Genomic DNA, 21,201 nt, shown 5'->3' with positions numbered 1-21,201 from the left:
TCTAAGCTACTCCACTCTACAACACTCTACTCCACACTATGCCCCTCCACTCTTTGCTACTCTACTCAACTCTACAACATCCAGCCACTCCCACTCTATGGCATGCAGTTTGACGCTATGACAAGCCACTCAACTTCATGCCACTCCACTCTATTCTCTGTTACTTCACTCTACCCTAATCCACTCTACAACACATAGCTTCACTGTACACCACTCTACTCTACATCACTTTACTCTATGCCACTTTACGCCAGGCCTCTCTACGCCACAACACCATACGCCACAACACTCTATGCCATACAATGGATAACACTACGCTGTATGCCATTCTACTCTAAGCCACTGTACTGTATGCCACTCCACTCTATGCCATTCCACTCTAAGTCACTTGAATCTATGCCACAACATTGTACACCACAACACTCTATGACATGAAGCTCTATGACACTACACAAATACCACTCCTCTCTATTCCACTGTACAATATTGAACTCCACTTTACAACACTCTACATGTCATCAGTTATGTCACTTACCATGTCATGAGTAATGTAATATGTGAGCTCATAAGCAGAGCATTGCAGGGCATACCTTAGAGTTAGCTCATGTAACTATAACTGCAGAATTTATATGGTTTAAACCTGAGTCTAACTATAACGTCCATGTAACCTTTGTTTTTTCATTGAATTTTGAAGATTGATTTTTCCTATTTCCTAACTATATTGTGTCTGTAACCTTTGTTTTTTTCAGTGAATTTCTATGGTTTTTTAGTGTTCTTTGCTAACTATAATGTCTCTGTAACCTTTTTTTTTAATTAGTGAATTTCTACATTATTTAAAAATTGTATTTCCTAACTGCAACCTTTGAGAGCAGGTGTGTACATGGCTGTATAGGTCGGTGACTGGGTGTGTGAGTGGCTGTATGAGCCTCTGAGTCTGTGTGTGAGTGGCTGAATGGTTCTGTGAGTGGGTATGTGAGTGGTTTTGTGAGTGTGTGAGTGGCATTATAGGCCGGCGAATGGGTGTGTTAGGGGTTGTATGGGTCTGTAAGTGGGTGTGTAAGTGGATGCATGGTTCTGTGAGTAGGTATATAGGTATCTGCATAGGTTTGTGACTGGGTGTGTGAGAACCTGCTTGGATTTGTGAGTGGGTCTCTGAGTGCCTGTGTGGGTCGATTTGATAGTGCCTGCATGGATACCTGAGTGGATGTATGAGTGCCTGTGTTGCTCTCTCAATGGGTCTGTGACTGCCTGTGTAATTCTATGAGTGTGTGTTAGAGTGCCTGAGTGGCTCTGTGAGTGGGTGTGTGGGTGTCTGAATGGGTCTGTGAGTGGGTATGTGAGTGTCAGTGTGGGTCTGTGAGTGGGTGTATGAGTGTGTGAGTGAGTCTCTGAGTGGGTGTGTGAGTGTCTGTGTGGGTGTATAAGTGTCTGTTTGGGTCAGTGAATGGGTGTGTGAGTAGTTGTAAGGATGTGTGAGTCAGTGAATAAATGTATGTGTGGCTTTGTGAGTGGGTCTGCTAGTGTCTGCATAGTTCTGTGAGTGGGTGTGTGGGTGAGGTAAGGAAAACGATTTAACTCAAATTCATACTCAACAGGTCCCTCAGACACTCCTCTAACAAACTCATTGGGTCAGGGTACCTCTACCCTGACCCCTTTAATCATTTTGCAGATACATTTTAAGGCCCCGGGACCTTTCCCTGATACCTAAAATGATGGCCCCAACCTCTCAGTCAGGTTGTGGTCAGCAAATAAAGGCATTTCTGGTGGTGTGTGAATTCACAGATCCACTGGGGCGGATCCACGGAGGGTTCACATCCCTAGATATACAAAGGTGTTTTTCCTTTAATGACTAACAACTACTGAATGGTTTTACACCAAAAAGTGATCTTTCTGGACCAAGAGCAACCTCTCTACCAAATTTGGTGTAATTTTGTTCAGCAGATCAGGCTGTAGCCGTGTTTAAATTCCCTATGTGAAATTGCATTGGAAAAGCACATTTTTTGACCCCCCCTTTTTCTCAGCCCCACTTGATGAATCACTCCAAAATGTTCCATGCAGAACTAGATAAAGCGGGCCACTTTTGTTTTTATTTCATGAAGACTTGTCAAACTGTGCCAAAGTTATAAGCAAACTAAAAAACTAAACTAAACTAAAAAATGATTCACCTATGGAAAGGCCCTAAATATAACTACCTACTGGCAACCTCCAGTAGGTTATATATATATATATATATATATATATATATATATATATATATATATATATATATATATATATATATATATATACAAAGCTGCAGGCGCCCAAATTGAGGTGAGGCCACACAAGTATTGATTTCAATCCCATTTTAATGATTGTCCGCTTGCCAGCAAGCTCCTTGGCAAAGACACGACATCCCAATGTTCCTTAGGCCAGACGCGTTTCAGGGAAGTCCTTTCATCAGTGGCTTCGGGATTTGTGAACAGCGCTGTTGATCTCGCTAATCTTTAACACCTGCTTCAGTGTGCAGTGTCGCTTTGACTTCTGGGTGTTGTAGGCATATCTTAAACCCAAGTGGGTGCGCTTCGTTCACCATAACAATTAAAATGATGTGCACAGTCTTGCTAGGGTCCTGCCCTGCTTTGTAGCGGTCAGTCGGGATAAAGTACACACCAACCTGCCCTGGTGGTGACTTTCACTTGTTCCAATCCAGCGCCGCAGTGAGCACTCAGGATCTGCTTTCTCGCAGCGGGCCCCTCCCAATGACCGGGACCGGCCGTTACAACATACAAAGCTGCAGGCGCCCAAATTGAGGTGAGGCCACACAAGTGTTGATTTCAATCCCATTTTAATGATTGTCCGCTTGCCAGCAAGCTCCTTGGCAAAGACACGACATCCCAATGTTCCTTAGGCCAGACGCGTTTCAGGGAAGTCCTTTCATCAGTGGCTTCGGGATTTGTGAACAGCGCTGTTGATCTCGCTAATCTTTAACACCTGCTTCAGTGTGCAGTGTCGCTTTGACTTCTGGGTGTTGTAGGCATATCTTAAACCCAAGTGGGTGCGCTTCGTTCACCATAACAATTAAAATGATGTGCACAGTCTTGCTAGGGTCCTGCCCTGCTTTGTAGCGGTCAGTCGGGATAAAGTACACACCAACCTGCCCTGGTGGTGACTTTCACTTTTTCCAATCCAGCGCTTGCTGGCAAGCGGACAATCATTAAAATTGGGATGAAAGGACTTCCCTGAAACGCGTCTGGCCTAAGGAACATTGGGATGTCGTGTCTTTGCCAAGGAGCTTGCTGGCAAGCGGACAATCATTAAAATGGGATTGAAATCAACACTTGTGTGGCCTCACCTCAATTTGGGCGCCTGCAGCTTATATATATATATATATATATATATATATATATATATATATATATATATATATATATATATATATATATATATATATATATATATATATATATATATATATATATTCACTGAAAAAACCATAGGTTATAGACCATATATAGTTAGGAATTTGCATTTACAAAACCTTGAAAATTCACTGAAAAAACCATAGGTTAGAGACCATATATAGTTAGCTGGACATTTTATTGACATAAAACCAATGAAATTCCATATATAGTTAGTTGCACTAACTATATATCGCGCACCCGCAATCCACTGCTGATGATGTCACATATTACATCATTCATGACATGGTCAGTGACATCACTGATGACATCTCAAATGACATCACTGATGACATCTCAAATGACATCACTGATGACATCATCTAGTGTCTGTGTGTTTTTGTAAAGTTTAAATATGTTTTACATATTGAAGAATGAGTGGATGTATGGAAGACTGAGTGTGTGTGTGGCTGGCTGGGAGGTGTGTGACTCTGTGCATATCAATGTGTACTTGTATCAGTGATTGTATAAGAGAGTAAGTATGTGTTAGTATATGTGTGAAAAGTATGGTGTTCTGTGTTTAACTGTATAGATGAGGAAATCGAAGTGTGATTGATTCTTCACAGGACTGACTAGGTGTATGAGTGCATATGATAGTGTTGTAATAATGAGTGACTGTATGTATGAGTGATTGTATGGGTGAATGAGTGAATGTGTGTGTGGACATAGGAATCAGTGAGTGCGTATGTAGTAACTGGTATTGGTGTGTCATGATGTCATCAGTGATGTCATTTGAGATGTCATCAGTGATGTCATCAGTGATGTCATTTGAGATGTCATCAGTGATGTCATCAGTGATGTCACTGACCATGTCATGAATGATGTAATATGTGACATCTTCAGCAGTGGATTGCGGGTGCGCGATATATAGTTAGTGCAACTAACTATATATGGAATTTCATTGGTTTTATGTCAATAAAATGTCCAGCTAACTATATATGGTCTCTAACCTATGGTTTTTTCAGTGAATTTTCAAGGTTTTGTAAATGCAAATTCCTAACTATATATGGTCTATAACCTATGGTTTTTTCAGTGAATTTCATTGGTTTTTTAAAAGCTAATATCTATAGCTGTAAAATATATTCTTTATTACGTGACTTATCACGTAGCCACGTGAGACGCCTCATGACGCGTCGCATAACCGTGACGTATCGGCTCTGCAGCGCAAACAAAACCCGTAACGTAAGCGTGCCGGAGCACGCTTACAGATATATATTTTTTTTTTAACCTTAATTAGACAAAATCCACACGTGCACATATCTTGAGGCCTTGCAAAGGCACATCAAACAAACAGTCCCTACAATTTTGCCAAGTTTGCTGGAAATCTATTCCCTTAATTTTTTTTTTACTGTTTCTCTTGGTTTTCCCCTTGTTACGCTTACCGGGACGCTACCCGGTACGCGAACCGGACGCTCCAAAAACACAAGATGGCGGACTCCCGTTACGCTGCCGGTTAGCTGCCCGGTTCGCGTACCGGGAAGCGCCTCTACCGCGAAAAATCGCGGGGGACTTTAATATCCCCCTCATCAATCCTAGGGGGTCAGGAGGGGTTTACCTTGCCCCCTTTCCTTCATTTCCCCCTTCTTTTTTCACCACATCTTGTCTCTCGAACCTACCGAGAGACAAGATGGCGGCCGCTCCGGACTGTTTACAATGTTGACAGCTACGCTGCCGGTTAGCTGCCCGGTTAGCTGCCCGGTGAGCTGCCCGGTGAGCTGCCCGGTTCGCGTACCGGGACGCGCCTCTACGGCGTAAAATCGCAAAAAAAAAAATAATTTTTTTTTTGCCCCGGGGGGCACTTTAATATCCCCCTCATCAATCCTAGGGGGTCAGGAGTGGTCTACCTTGCCCCCTTTCCTTCATTTCCCCCTTTGTTTTTCACCACATCTTGTCTCTCGATCGTACCGAGAGACAAGATGGCGGCCGCTCCGGACTGTTTAGAATGTTGACAGACACCGGAGAGCCAATCAGCTTCGCTTCGCGAAGTTCCGTTACGCGTCAGGTACGCGAACCGGGGCGCTAACCGGAGCGCTGTCACAGATATATATATTTTTTTAAACGTTAATTTCTCAAAATCCACTGGAGCACATATATTGAGACATAGCAAAGGCACGTCGGGCAAACCATATCTACAATTTTGCCAAGTTTCATGTAAATCTATTCAGCTGTTCGAGCTAAAAGTGAGTCCAACCGCCCTATGGAAAAATGAATGGGAAAAACGCGTTTTGGGACCCCCCTTTTTTCTCGGCCCCCCTTGACGAAACCCCCCCAAATTTTTAGGGGCTGCTCAGAAACAAAATGTGCCATTTTCCTGAAAATTACAGCCAATTCCGTCCACAAACGCCAAAGTTATTAGACATAGAATTTTCAGAAATCCCATAGAGAAAAAATCCTAACTATATATACCCACTGGCTATCGCCAGTAGGTAATATACATATATAAACATATATAATCTGCATATCTATATAAATATAAATGCATGCATACATATACATATATGCATACATATGCATGTTATTTACATGAAAGTTTTAAAAACACTAATAAAAGCAAAGCTAAAAAGCCACCTCATTACAAACAGAATGGCTTTAACTTAAACGAGGGCGAGATCTATTGCATTTTCAATGCTTGTTTACTTTGGTTCTATCAAGAAGGCATTCAGATGTGTCACACATTTGCCATGAATTCTGAATGTTAGCACTCTAGTTGCTCATTAGATCACTGTAGTAAAGCTAGTGCTCACCAGGGAAGTCTGCTGCTAATCATGGTTTGCAGCCATTTTCCCGCATTTTTTATCCCGCAGACTTTCAGTCCGCATACCATTATCCCGCAAGGTCATTGACCTCGCATACCATTATCCTGCATTTTTTCAAAACGCATGTGCATTTATTGCGCATGCCTTTACAAAGAATTACGTTTTAAAGGCATGTATGGTAAATGCATTTGCGTTGTGAAAACCACGATAACGAGAGAGGTAAGTGGGTTTGTGTTAATTTTTTCGTGGGTTAGTGATTGTGTAGTGTAGTGTAGTGTTGTGTAGTGTAGTGTTGTGTTAGTGTAGTGTAGAGGTGTGGTGGTTGTTTAGTGTAGGGTCATGCTGGGGGTAGTGTTTTAGGGTTTAGGGTTGTGTTGTAGTGTTTGCGTAGTGTAGGGTCATGCTGGGGGTAGTGTTTTAGGGTTTAGGGTAGTGTTGTAGTGTTTGCGTAGTGTAGGGTCATGCTGGGGGTAGTGTTTTAGGGTTTAGGGTTGTGTTGTAGTGTTTGCGTAGTGTAGGGTCATGCTGGGGCTAGTGTTTTAGGGTTTAGGGTAGTGTTGTAGTGTTTGCGTAGTGTAGAGTCATGCTGGGTGTAGTGTTTTAGGGTTTAGGATAGTGTTGTAGTGTTTGCGTAGTGTAGGGTCATGCTGGGGGTAGTGTTTTAGGGTTTTGGGTAGTGTTGTAGTGTTTGCGTAGTGTAGGGTCATGCTGGGGTGTAGTATTTTAGGGTTTAGGGTAGTGTTGTAGTGTTTGCGTAGTGTAGGGTCATGCTGGGGGTAGTGTTTTAGGATTTTGGGTAGTGTTGTAGTGTTTGCGTAGTGTAGGGTCATGCTGGGGGTAGTGTTTTAGGGTTTTGGGTAGTGTTGTGGTGTTTGCGTAGTGTAGGGTCATGCTGGGGTGTAGTGTTTTAGGGTTTTGGGTAGTGTTGTAGTGTTTGCGTAGTGTAGGGTCATGCTGGGGTGTAGTGTGTTAGGGTTTTGGGTAGTGTTGTAGTGTTTGCGTAGTGTAGGGTCATGCTGGGGGTAGTGTTTTAGGGTTTTGGGTAGTGTTGTAGTGTTTGCGTAGTGTAGGGTCATGCTGGGGGTAGTGTTTTAGGGTTTTGGGTAGTGTTGTAGTGTTTGCGTAGTGTAGGGTCATGCTGGGGGGTAGTGTTTTAGGGTTTTGGGTAGTGTTGTAGTGTTTGCGTAGTGTAGGGTCATGCTGGGGGTAGTGTTTTAGGGTTTTGGGTAGTGTTGTAGTGTTTGCGTAGTGTAGGGTCATGCTGGGGGTAGTGTTTTAGGGTTTAGGGTAGTGTTGTAGTGTTTGCGTAGTGTAGGGTCATGCTGGGGGTAGTGTTTTAGGGTTTAGGGTAGTGTTGTAGTGTTTGCGTAGTGTAGGGTCATGCTGGGGGTAGTGTTTTAGGGTTTAGGGTAGTGTTGTAGTGTTTGCGTAGTGTAGGGTCATGCTGGGGGTAGTGTTTTAGGGTTTAGGGTAGTGTTGTAGTGTTTGCGTAGTGTAGGGTCATGCTGGGGTGTAGTGTTTTAGGGTTTTGGGTAGTGTTGTAGTGTTTGCGTAGTGTAGGGTCATGCTGGGGGTAGTGTTTTAGGGTTTAGGGTAGTGTTGTAGTGTTTGCGTAGTGTAGGGTCATGCTGGGGTGTCGTGTTTTAGGGTTTTGGGTAGTGTTGTAGTGTTTGCGTAGTGTAGGGTCATGCTGGGGGTAGGGTTTTAGGGTTTAGGGTAGTGTTGTAGTGTTTGCGTAGTGTAGGGTCATGCTGGGGGTAGTGTTTTAGGGTTTAGGGTAGTGTTGTAGTGTTTGCGTAGTGTAGGGTCATGCTGGGGGTAGTGTTTTAGGGTTTAGGGTTGTGTTGTAGTGTTTGTGTAGTGTAGGGTCATGCTGGGGGTAGTGTTTTAGTGTTTAGGGTAGTGTTGTAGTGTTTGCGTAGTGTAGGGTCATGCTGGGGTGTAGTGTTTTAGGGTTTTGGGTAGTGTTGTAGTGTTTGCGTAGTGTAGGGTCATGCTGGGGGTAGTGTTTTAGGGTTTAGGGTAGTGTTGTAGTGTTTGTGTAGTGTAGGGTCATGCTGGGGGTAGTGTTTTAGGGTTTAGGGTAGTGTTGTACTGTTTGTGTAGTGTAGGGTCATGCTGGGGGTAGTGTTTTAGGGTTTAGGGTAGTTTAGTTGTTTAGTGTATGCTAAAGGCATATTCGTTATAAAAGTTTTCGTTATTTTAATTTGCGGCCTAATAGTACATGCGGGATTTTTTTTGCGGACTGATGGTATGCGGGATTTTGTCATATATTCGCTAATCATACTTTCTATGGCAAAATGAACCCCCTCATTTTGTTCCTTTTTAAATTAAATGTTTTAAGAGTTACCACTTTATTCCAATCAAGATGGCTTCAGGTGTGCCATACCTTTGTAATAAGTAGGACTGTTAGCACTCTAGTTGTTCTTTAGAACACTCTGGGACATTCTGTCATTGGGCTATAGTTGGGCTACATCTGGCTGATATTTGGGCTACATTTGTTTTTTTTTGTCTCTGGTGGCCATCTTTGGGCTACATTGGGCTACATTGGGCTACATTGGGCTACATTGGGCTACATTTGGGCTCCAACATATATATAGCCCAATGTAGCCCAATATATATTCTTCAAAGTTAATTTTCGTAAAAACCACTGGAGCCTATATCTTGAGACATAGCAAAGGCACATCGGGCTACCAGTCCCTACAATTTTGCCAAGTTTGGTGTAAATCCATTCAGCCGTTCAGGCTAAAAGTGAGGCCAACCGCCCTATGGAAAATTGCATGGGAAAAACACGTTTTGGGACCCCCCTTTTTTCTCAGCCCCCCCTTGACGAAACCCCCCCAAATTTTCAGGGGCTGCTCAGAAACAAAATGTTCAATTTTCCTGAAAATTGCAGCCAATTCTGTCCTCAAACGCCAAAGTTATTCGACATAGAATTTTCAAAAATCCCATAGGAAAAAAATCCTAACTATATATACCTACTGGCTATCGCCAGTAGGTAATATATATATATATATATATATATATATATATATATATATATATATATATATATATATATATATATATATATATATATATATATATATATATATATATATATATATATGAAGCAGTTGTTGCCCAATTCGGTGTCGGCGCTCATCTATCAGGGCGTGGTGCAGTTTTTACGACTGGGCATATCGTTATTTATTGCTGTTTGGTTTCCCAAGGGAAAAGTAAAACGCACTCACCCGTCTTGGTGTGTTTGACAGCGGTTTATTTAGCAACCCAAACCCAACGCGTTTCGCTTTCTTCCAAAAGCTTGCTCACGGGATGTTGAGCAGGTTTCTAAGTCCTCCTTTTATACACAGCATCATGTGATTTCCTGTTTACGCTGCAAGTGCATTATGGTTAATGTAGTTTACACTACATTGTCGTCACCAGTCTGCTTATATTTTTTTGTGTAAACTGGAAAGAAAAGGGAAGGGTAGTGGGGGATAGTCTTTAGTATGCAGACATTTGAAGCTCTTTGGTGAGTTTGTAACATTACTTTGCAAGTGTCTGTTATTTCTTTTGAAATGCAATTGCAAAAAAAAAACCAAAAAAAACGATGTTACATCATTGTTCATCACGCAGGGTATAGTTATATTTGTTAACTACGAGTGATAGAATTGTTAACCCTCTGGTGGGCTAGTTTGCAATGAGTCAGGTCTTATGTTATCTGTGGTGCCATTAGAGATGTACATAAAGTTCTTCCGTGAGATTGAGCCCCCTGGGCTCCAAGGTTCTGAAGTTGACAATGTGTTTCGATTCCTTGCGTCTTAGGATTTTGTGGCGGTCACCTCCTCTGTCTGGTTGTGGGACCTGTTCTATGGCACAGTATCTCAGTAATTCCCAATTGCTGTCATGTGCCTGTTCCATGTGCTTCGCCACTGCATATGACCGGTCTTTGTTAGTTGTTGCTCTTGTGTGTTCCAGTATGCGTTTTTTGGCTTCGAAGGTGGTGCTCCCTATGTATCTGCGGTTACAGGGGCATTCGATCAGGTAGACCACAAAGGTGCTCTTACATGTCAGATGTTGTGGTATTGTCCATTTTGTTCCCCTTCTGATTTCGATTTCTTTCGTAGCCATAGCGATTTTGCATACTTTACAGTGTCTACAAGGATAGAATCCTTTTCGTTGCATCCAGTCTATTTTTGGTTTTTCAATGTAGTGGCTGTTAACCAGACAGTCTCCCAGATTTTTTGTGCGTCTGTAGGTGATGTTCGGATGATCGCCTATGATCTGCTTCAGTGTGGGATCTGTTTTTAGGATAGGCCAGTGTTTTTGTATGATTTTCGTCAGTTTGTTATTTTCAGCACTGTGGGTCGTGATTAGCCGGATCGTGTCCGTCTTACTGGGCTGGATTTCTTGTTTGTGCAGGATTTGTTTCCGATCCTGTGACAAAGTTCTTTTTAGGCCTTTTTCCACTGCTGTTTTAGGGTATGCCCTTGCTTTAAATCTGCTCACTGCATCCTTGCTGTGTTTGTGAAATTCCTCATCTTCTGAGCAGTTTCTCCTGAAGCGTAGAAATTCCCCATATGGGATGCTCCATTTCAGTTTGGTATTATGGAAGCTCTCTCCATGGAGAATTGAATTTGTTGCTGTGTTCTTTCTATGCAAGGTAGTTTGGATGCATCCATTTTTGATATAGATTTCCGTGTCCAGAAATATCACCCTCTCCGCGCTGCTGACCTTTGTGAATTTCAAATTTGTGTCCGTGTTGTTCAATTTCTCGAAATATGTTTCAAACTCTTGCTCTGAACCGTTCCAGATGATTAGTAGGTCATCGATGAATCGAAGCCACATAATTATCTTTCTGTTCCATTGGTAGTTACTTGTGTGCCATGCTAAATGCTGTTCGAACCATCCCATTGTGAGGTTCGCGTAGTTGGGCGAAAACGAAAAGCCCATGGCACAGCCTTTTGTCTGTTTGTATAGTTTTCTGTTGAATAGAAAGATGTTTTGGGTTAGGCAGAGTAGAATCATCTCAATTAGCATTGTGTTGTGCTCTTTATATTGGATGTTGCGTTTGGCTAGAAAGAAGTTACAGGCCTGTAATCCTATGTTGTGTTCAATATTTGTATAAAGTGACACAACGTCCATCGTGATGAGTAAGTAATTAGGTGACCAAATTACTGTTTCCAATTTTTGTAGGAGATCCGTTGTGTCCTTCAGGTACGCTGGTAGCTGTTTCACTAATGGTGCCAAGAATTTGTCAATGTAATTTGATATTGGTTCCATAAGTGAATTTTTGGCTGACACTATCGGTCTTCCTGGAGGGTTATGTTTGTCCTTATGAACCTTAGGTAGGTGGTAAAAAGTGGGTGTCACTGGGTTTTTGTTATCTAGATACTTGCGTTCCAGGTCGTCAATGAGGCCTTGTGCATGCCACGTTGCAAGCTTTTTTTGCAGTTCCAGTTGGAATTCCTTCATGGGATTGTGATCTAGTTCCATGTAGTAATTTGTGTCTCCCAGTTGGCGTTGTGCTTCTGCCGCATATGCCTTCTTGTCCATAATAACAATATTACCACCTTTGTCTGCTGGTTTTATTTCGATACTTTGGTCCCCTTCCAGTTGTTTCAGATGTTTCAATTGTACTTTCGTAAGATTTGGTTTGTTTTTATTTGGTTGTAATTTGTAAAGCTCATCAACTATTAGCTCTTGGAAAAGATCTATTTTGTTTCCTGGAGCAAGTTGTGGATTGTATTTGGATTTTGTTCGTAGGCCACTCTCACTGGCTCCCTGGATGGGCAGTTCATCTTCCAAGATCCTGGTTGCTTCATCTTCCTGGGATAATGAGGTCGCTCCCATGGTGACAAGTGTGTTGAGGCTATCTAGGTCTTCTACCAATAATTGTCCAGGTTGGTTGCCTGTTGGGTTTTTTGTTTCTTTCTTGGCCTTTTCCGCATGGAACTTTGCCAATTTGAGTTTTCTTGCATATTTGTAGATATCGATCCTTACTTCGGTTGTGTTAATGTGAGTGGTAGGACAAAAGTTGAGGCCTCTTGTGAGGATATTGCTTTCAATTTCTGTCAGTTGTCTCTGTGAGAGATTGATGATATTCAGTTCTTGAGCCGTTGGTTCTATTGTGTTTACTTGCGCGGTTGTCTGAGGCGATTCCTTGACCACGTATTCTCTTGTGGGGTTGTGTTTCCCCCTGTGGCCTCTTCTCGTTTGTCTCCTTTTCCCCGTCCTCGGCCTCCTCTTCCTCTCCCTCTTCCCCTCGTGGGTTGTTCGGTTTTCTTTTTGCGGCTTTCCACCGCATCTCTCATCTCGATTAAAAAGTTGGGGGTTTTTCCCATCTGTGCTGGTGTTGCTGCTGCTCCCTCTGTTTCACTCACTTCTATACTGGAGAGTGAGTCAAAACTGGAGGTCTCCTCTGCTGATTCTGTTTGGCGTTGACTAGAAAAGAAATCTAGTTTCTCTCCAGTATAGAAGTGAGTGAAACAGAGGGAGCAGCAGCAACACCAGCACAGATGGGAAAAAACCCCAACTTTTTAATCGAGATGAGAGATGCGGTGGAAAGCCGCAAAAAGAAAACCGAACAACCCACGAGGGGAAGAGGGAGAGGAAGAGGAGGCCGAGGACGGGGAAAAGGAGACAAACGAGAAGAGGCAACAGGGGGAAACACAACCCCACAAGAGAATACGTGGTCAAGGAATCGCCTCAGACAACCGCGCAAGTAAACACAATAGAACCAACGGCGCAAGAACTGAATATCATCAATCTCTCACAGAGACAACTGACAGAAATTGAAAGCAATATCCTCACAAGAGGCCTCAACTTTTGTCCTACCACTCACATTAACACAACCGAAGTAAGGATCGATATCTACAAATATGCAAGAAAACTCAAATTGGCAAAGTTCCATGCGGAAAAGGCCAAGAAAGAAACAAAAAACCCAACAGGCAACCAACCTGGACAATTATTGGTAGAAGACCTAGATAGCCTCAACACACTTGTCACCATGGGAGCGACCTCATTATCCCAGGAAGATGAAGCAACCAGGATCTTGGAAGATGAACTGCCCATCCAGGGAGCCAGTGAGAGTGGCCTACGAACAAAATCCAAATACAATCCACAACTTGCTCCAGGAAACAAAATAGATCTTTTCCAAGAGCTAATAGTTGATGAGCTTTACAAATTACAACCAAATAAAAACAAACCAAATCTTACGAAAGTACAATTGAAACATCTGAAACAACTGGAAGGGGACCAAAGTATCGAAATAAAACCAGCAGACAAAGGTGGTAATATTGTTATTATGGACAAGAAGGCATATGCGGCAGAAGCACAACGCCAACTGGGAGACACAAATTACTACATGGAACTAGATCACAATCCCATGAAGGAATTCCAACTGGAACTGCAAAAAAAGCTTGCAACGTGGCATGCACAAGGCCTCATTGACAACCTGGAACGCAAGTATCTAGATAACAAAAACCCAGTGACACCCACTTTTTACCACCTACCTAAGGTTCATAAGGACAAACATAACCCTCCAGGAAGACCGATAGTGTCAGCCAAAAATTCACTTATGGAACCAATATCAAATTACATTGACAAATTCTTGGCACCATTAGTGAAACAGCTACCAGCGTACCTGAAGGACACAACGGATCTCCTACAAAAATTGGAAACAGTAATTTGGTCACCTAATTACTTACTCATCACGATGGACGTTGTGTCACTTTATACAAATATTGAACACAACATAGGATTACAGGCCTGTAACTTCTTTCTAGCCAAACGCAACATCCAATATAAAGAGCACAACACAATGCTAATTGAGATGATTCTACTCTGCCTAACCCAAAACATCTTTCTATTCAACAGAAAACTATACAAACAGACAAAAGGCTGTGCCATGGGCTTTTCGTTTTCGCCCAACAACGCGAACCTCACAATGGGATGGTTCGAACAGCATTTAGCATGGCACACAAGTAACTACCAATGGAACAGAAAGATAATTATGTGGCTTCGATTCATCGATGACCTACTAATCATCTGGAACGGTTCAGAGCAAGAGTTTGAAACATATTTCGAGAAATTGAACAACACGGACACAAATTTGAAATTCACAAAGGTCAGCAGCGCGGAGAGGGTGATATTTCTGGACACGGAAATCTATATCAAAAATGGATGCATCCAAACTACCTTGCATAGAAAGAACACAGCAACAAATTCAATTCTCCATGGAGAGAGCTTCCATAATACCAAACTGAAATGGAGCATCCCATATGGGGAATTTCTACGCTTCAGGAGAAACTGCTCAGAAGATGAGGAATTTCACAAACACAGCAAGGATGCAGTGAGCAGATTTAAAGCAAGGGCATACCCTAAAACAGCAGTGGAAAAAGGCCTAAAAAGAACTTTGTCACAGGATCGGAAACAAATCCTGCACAAACAAGAAATCCAGCCCAGTAAGACGGACACGATCCGGCTAATCACGACCCACAGTGCTGAAAATAACAAACTGACGAAAATCATACAAAAACACTGGCCTATCCTAAAAACAGATCCCACACTGAAGCAGATCATAGGCGATCATCCGAACATCACCTACAGACGCACAAAAAATCTGGGAGACTGTCTGGTTAACAGCCACTACATTGAAAAACCAAAAATAGACTGGATGCAACGAAAAGGATTCTATCCTTGTAGACACTGTAAAGTATGCAAAATTGCTATGGCTACGAAAGAAATCGAAATCAGAAGGGGAACAAAATGGACAATACCACAACATCTGACATGTAAGAGCACCTTTGTGGTCTACCTGATCGAATGCCCCTGTAACCGCAGATACATAGGGAGCACCACCTTCGAAGCCAAAAAACGCATACTGGAACACACAAGAGCAACAACTAACAAAGACCGGTCATATGCAGTGGCGAAGCACATGGAACAGGCACATGACAGCAATTGGGAATTACTGAGATACTGTGCCATAGAACAGGTCCCACAACCAGACAGAGGAGGTGACCGCCACAAAATCCTAAGACGCAAGGAATCGAAACACATTGTCAACTTCAGAACCTTGGAGCCCAGGGGGCTCAATCTCACGGAAGAACTTTATGTACATCTCTAATGGCACCACAGATAACATAAGACCTGACTCATTGCAAACTAGCCCACCAGAGGGTTAACAATTCTATCACTCGTAGTTAACAAATATAACTATACCCTGCGTGATGAACAATGATGTAACATCGTTTTTTTTGTTTTTTTTTTTGCAATTGCATTTCAAAAGAAATAACAGACACTTGCAAAGTAATGTTACAAACTCACCAAAGAGCTTCAAATGTCTGCATACTAAAGACTATCCCCCACTACCCTTCCCTTTTCTTTCCAGTTTACACAAAAAAATATAAGCAGACTGGTGACGACAATGTAGTGTAAACTACATTAACCATAATGCACTTGCAGCGTAAACAGGAAATCACATGATGCTGTGTATAAAAGGAGGACTTAGAAACCTGCTCAACATCCCGTGAGCAAGCTTTTGGAAGAAAGCGAAACGCGTTGGGTTTGGGTTGCTAAATAAACCGCTGTCAAACACACCAAGACGGGTGAGTGCGTTTTACTTTTCCCTTGGGAAACCTAACAGCAATATATATATATATATATATATATATATATATATATATATATATATATATATATATATATATATATATATATATATATATATATATATATATATATATATATATATATATATATATATATATATATATATATATATATATATATATATATATCCCGCGACAGTAGTCCAAGCAGGACCGAATTGCGTCAGGGCTTTGTGTTGCAAATAAATTATCAAGTCTCACTACCAAGTACTGGATTCAAATCCTTTCTTCTTATCTCTCATTCATAGGAGTGCACGTTATAGCTGCTTTTGGGCATGAGTTGTAGTTACTAGAGATAACTGGTGAATTTCATTGGTGTTGTTTGTTTAAAATGGTATGTTTTACCTGACATTTTCGACTAACTATAATGTCTCTTTATTTTCTATGGTTTTTTTAAGGTAAAGTAAGATGTTCATTGCTTGTGTGGTGTGGAGTTGGTAGCAGGGTTTAGCCTGCAACTAGGCCCTGTGCCCATCCCTCCATAAGTGTCCAACCTACCCCAAAGCACTCCAACCCCACGAGTATGCATGGCTGACGATGTGATTTAACAATATAAATTGTGTCATTTAAGTAAGGTCTATACATCCACAATGTAATAAACACTTTGAAGCTGCACAGTTCCATGTTTTAATTTTCAAAAAACATTGCCAAGAAGGTCAGGACGCTAGCTGTAATTAGTTTAGAAATTACACTCAGTAATTCACTTACAAGTCTCGGCTGTGAGTTCTAAAATTTCATGCACTGACGTAATACAAACCACAAGTTAAATTTGCAGAACACAAGACAACAAATCTTCAATTATCACTCCTTATTCAGTGTGGCCACAGAGTCACCCTAAATGATGGGTGCAAAACTAGCAGCTGCAGATGTATTTTCAGATCACTGGAACAACTAAAGAGAGGTGTGTAAGATGTATATGCAAAGCATGCTATTACGCTAAACTGTAAACTCTCTCATCTCTAGAGCTCTTTTTCATTCTTTAACAAACTTTGTATCGAATTTTTAACAGAGGTGAGTCGGCCTTAACACTCAGTACAGATATAACGCATGGCATCAAGCATAACAGCACTGCATATTGACATTCTGACCATAATCATCACCTAGGTACTGTTGTTAGACCATGGGGTGTCTGGGCAGGGCTTCAGATGTATTCCCCTAGCTTCTGCCCACCCCTTCCATATCTTGTAATGTTTTTTGGGTCAGCCTCTCGCCTTATATCTAGCAGGTGTGGGAGACCCCGCATGCCCATAGCTCTACCCCCAAGGGCATAGACTTTGGTTCCCAAACACCCCGCATTCACCATTGATAATGAGAAGATGGGCTACCTAGTAAAACAAGAGAACATCCGTGGTGGCCACACCACCCTCAAACACCAGTCTGCAACACTTTTCTAAGGAGATGAGGGGTATTCCAACCCATCATAGTAGCGTCTGCGACACTGTATTGATCTTCACAAAGAAAGAAGTGGCAATCGGGAAAGGGTGGTTCTGCAACTGGTATAAGCTGCGGCAGCGCAACCATCTGAAAGATTGATAAATGTCCCATCAAGGACAATATAAGCGCATTCCAAAACTTAACAACCCTCAATAGCCATTCCATCTGTGGTACCAGGTTGCCATCAAACAAACACTGCACGCTCCCGGTGACAAAGAGTCCCAAAAATCATAACCCTGAGTATTGAGTCAGTATCCCCGACGCCCATGGCATATTAGCCGAGCATGGAGCTGTGGGGTAGATCACTGCACTACAAAAGCACCTCATCTGCGTACAAAGAGATTCGGTCACTCAAAGCCTCGCCCACTTGAAAGCCACTATACAATGGATCTATTTGTAGCCGAGCTGCCACAGGTTCAATTTCTACCACAAGTAATAAGGGGGACAAGGGGCACCCCTGACAGGTAACCCTCATTACTGGAAACCAGTCCAAGACCACCCCTGCACACATACCCTGGCTCAGAGATTAGTGTACAAAAGACAAATAAACTTGATGAACATAGGACCAAAGCCTACTTGGGACAGGGGAGCAAACACATAGGCCCAATCAACCCAGTCAAATGCCTTCTGAAAATCAACTGACATTCAGGCTGTATGTGCTTCCTCATCGCTACAGCTAAAACATCACCAGCATCTTTATGAGAACTGATACTGCTGATGGCCAGCACAGATATTATCAATGTTAGACTCAGTACGTTCAATTTGTTGGAAATGGACTCTATTCGGGTCCCTCAAACATTGCTTGCTTTTCATTTCAGATTGCCTTGTATTTATTTTCATTATTTTTCTAAGGGATTACAGAGGCTTAGGAAAAAGCCTCTAAAGACTGAGGATTGTTATTACATATACTTAAAGATTTGAGCTGTTCAAATGACATGGCTTACAAGCAGTGACCTACATCAAATCTGCAAATGTGCCTGATGTGAGATATGAACTTAGGAAAGGACAAAACTTCAAAATAATAATATATTTTCATATGGGAGTGCTCCACATTCCTGAAATTGTTCCTTGCCCGTGTAAAGTGTTTAACTTATAAATCGTTTTGATGGCCAGATTGTGGGTGGTAGAAGGAGGAATTTTAAAAAGTAAAAATACTTAAATCTTTGTGACAGGTTAAAAACATAGGATCCCTTCTTGGAATCTGCGATGAAGGTGGCTATGTGATCCACTATAAATCGAAGGATCTACTCAAGCAGTATCGGATGAGACTACAGTACTGCAATTTGATTATCCACATGCGCAAGAAATGCTGTAGGACTGACAGCTAGGGAAAAACAGCGTCTGGGTCAACTCAGGTAAAGACAAAATGTCAACTTCCACCACTTAGAGTGGTGCACCACCTTAAGTGCAATTTTTCTCTTATTAGTTCTTAAGGGAGTATTCGCCTTTGCAACTTATTGTGACCCTCAGGCACACCATCAGACTGAGGAATTCCTATGTTTGAGCGTGCAAGTGCAAATTGACACAGTGTGGACATGTACACTCATCCTCAGTGCACAATATGTTAGGAAGCGTTTGCCAGGGATCCAGGACTGATGTATAATCCCAGTGGAATACATTGACGTAATTCTGCTCAACATGATTGACAGGGACCTTGTTGGGAAATATGTTGCCTACCTGCTCACACAGGGGTCTGTGTTAGGTTTGTCTACCTCCACAATAACTCTACTACAGTTGGACCCAATGAACTTAAAAGCCTTACCTTGTTTCATCAATGTACACTGATTCAAGAACAGTCGCGGCATATTCCAAATTCTTTTTTAGATCTACCACTGAAGCTTCTCCTCTTTCCAACTGCTTTACCAAACACCGCAACCTAGGAGGAGAGTAAAACATACCATTATTGAAAGAAACATTTTGGGCATTTGGGTGAAATGCATGTAGAATATTACAGTTTAAGCAAGCAAAGCAAGCACCTGTTACTTCTATACCGAAGGCATGATGATAAAAAATGAATAAAGAAAGTTTCTAAGCAACAACTCATGGCGTATTTTCAATCATTAAGTTGTGACTTTTGACAACGTACAAAGAACAAGCATTGGCGAAGCAGGTAGATCTGTCTTGCATTTGGAGTCCTAACTAAAACCTTTTTTAAAAGGCTGCTGTAGGGAAAAAGCAAAACTAAATGCAATTGCTTCCTTTATACAGCGCATCTATTAGGTATAGACTTTACTATGTAAAGATTCAGAACACGTTTAAGATGCAAAATTGACCTTTATGCATTGAATACAGTTCCTCCATAGATAATACAGTAAACAACCGAGAGCATCATGTGAGAGAAATACTCACAATAGATAACTTAACAAGGATTATTAGGTGAGGTGCTATTAGACTAGAAAAACAAAAGTCAGCAACGCACACAAATACAAAAGAAAACAATGTGCACGATATGAATCACTCAAAATGAAGAGTACTGTACTTAACACACAACTAAATACTACCCACAAAACTACAAATATTTAAATGAATTCTAGCGGCACTGCAAATTGGAACCTTTCTTATAGGGTCCTCTTTGAATTGTAGGGTGCAAATGCCATACACCAAGAAAAATCAAACAAGGCAACTAACCTGGCACATCTAATCTGTTCATTTTATGAGTGTGATACCAGGTGATAATTTGTGCTCCAATAGGCTCTAATAATTATAAAAGCGAGCAATGCCCCTATATGGGCCGATTGCTACATATAAAGCTTTTGTAAATCAGCACGGTTCGGCCTACAGGCTTTGTCAAGTCTTACACATCATGAAATGAAAGGCCTACTGCATTCCTCGCTAAATTTAAAAATAAAAAATAAGCTTTGATGTTCAGATAAACAAAATAGGACCATATGGTATCTGTTTAAAGGGCCCATGAATCATTGTAGGCAGACACAAAGCTTACATTGGCATGAACATAAAGTCTCTCTCTGAAACACCAAGCATTTATTGTGGTCAGACTTTAAAAATAACCTATATATTAAACCCATTCATATTACATTTGTCAGAGCTCACAATGTAAAACACAATCCTATTGTATTTGCCACATATTTAAAATGTTAAAGATCCTTTCGGTATTTTTTGTCACAACGTTCACATTGTAAAGTGCCTTTCAATTGTATTCGATAGAGATTTCATCAGAGGTCAATAGGTTGTCGTTAGTGCTGAGTTGATATTGTAGTGTTTTTATTGAAGGCTAGTCTAACTCCCCAATTTTACACTAGCTGCAGCCTGTTTTTAGAGGCTGTTATAAATTAGATATCCAATTGTGGCATGGCTCTGACCGTTGGAGGGGTGTAGCCAGGGCTCGAGTCGGGGTACACAGAGTTACACAGCGTCCCCCCACTCTTTTCACAGGGTGGACGCCGTCTTCCCTGCCAAGAAGTTGGACCCCACAGAAATATGCTGAACTTGTCCTGGTGTAATTTTCAGACATCGGGACATGTTCAACAACGCCTGCACATTGCCTGCTTTTTGTTCGCAGCACCAACGTGCAGGCAGCGAGAAAGCCTTTTTTCACCTCCTGCTGGGCCGAAGTTGAGGGGTCATCCAGCCTCCTTTTGTTTGTATATGCTGACTGGGGGCTACCTGGACCCGTACATTTAAATGTAAATACCACAGAGGGAAACAAAGGCACACAGCTTGTCTTCTGTTCACATGTACTTAGGAGAGGCATGCTTTTGCCTTTGTTCCTTCCCTGTATACAAACGCAGACACTGTAAGACTGTCAGATGGATTCGTCTGTCCTAGTATTTGTACAAATAATTTAAGTAACGCTATTTTATTTCTTTTATAGCGCTACGTCGTGACGTCATGGGGTCATTTGCATATTGTCTTACTTGGCCAGTCACCCCACTTATTTTTATAGGACTTGTGCCC

General features: G+C 41.8%; 1 protein-coding gene across 7 annotated transcripts in view; it reads right to left on the bottom strand.

Annotated features, from left to right (window-relative positions):
• The window catches only part of PDE1C (phosphodiesterase 1C), a 1,852,914-nt gene that overhangs the window by 693,133 nt on the left and 1,138,580 nt on the right, over positions 1 to 21,201 (bottom strand). For all 7 annotated transcript variants that reach the window (XM_078688253.1, XM_078688254.1, XM_078688255.1 and 4 more), the window contains one exon: positions 19,049 to 19,162. In XM_078688253.1, the coding sequence (XP_078544379.1) occupies positions 19,049 to 19,162 (114 nt within the window). The remainder of the gene's footprint in view (positions 1 to 19,048; positions 19,163 to 21,201) is intronic.

Source organism: Lissotriton helveticus, chromosome 4_1 (assembly GCF_964261635.1).
Source record: "Lissotriton helveticus chromosome 4_1, aLisHel1.1, whole genome shotgun sequence".
Lineage (NCBI taxonomy): Eukaryota > Metazoa > Chordata > Amphibia > Caudata > Salamandridae > Lissotriton > Lissotriton helveticus.
Note: the sequence above shows the minus strand (reverse complement) of the source record. Positions and strands in the feature narration are given on the sequence as shown.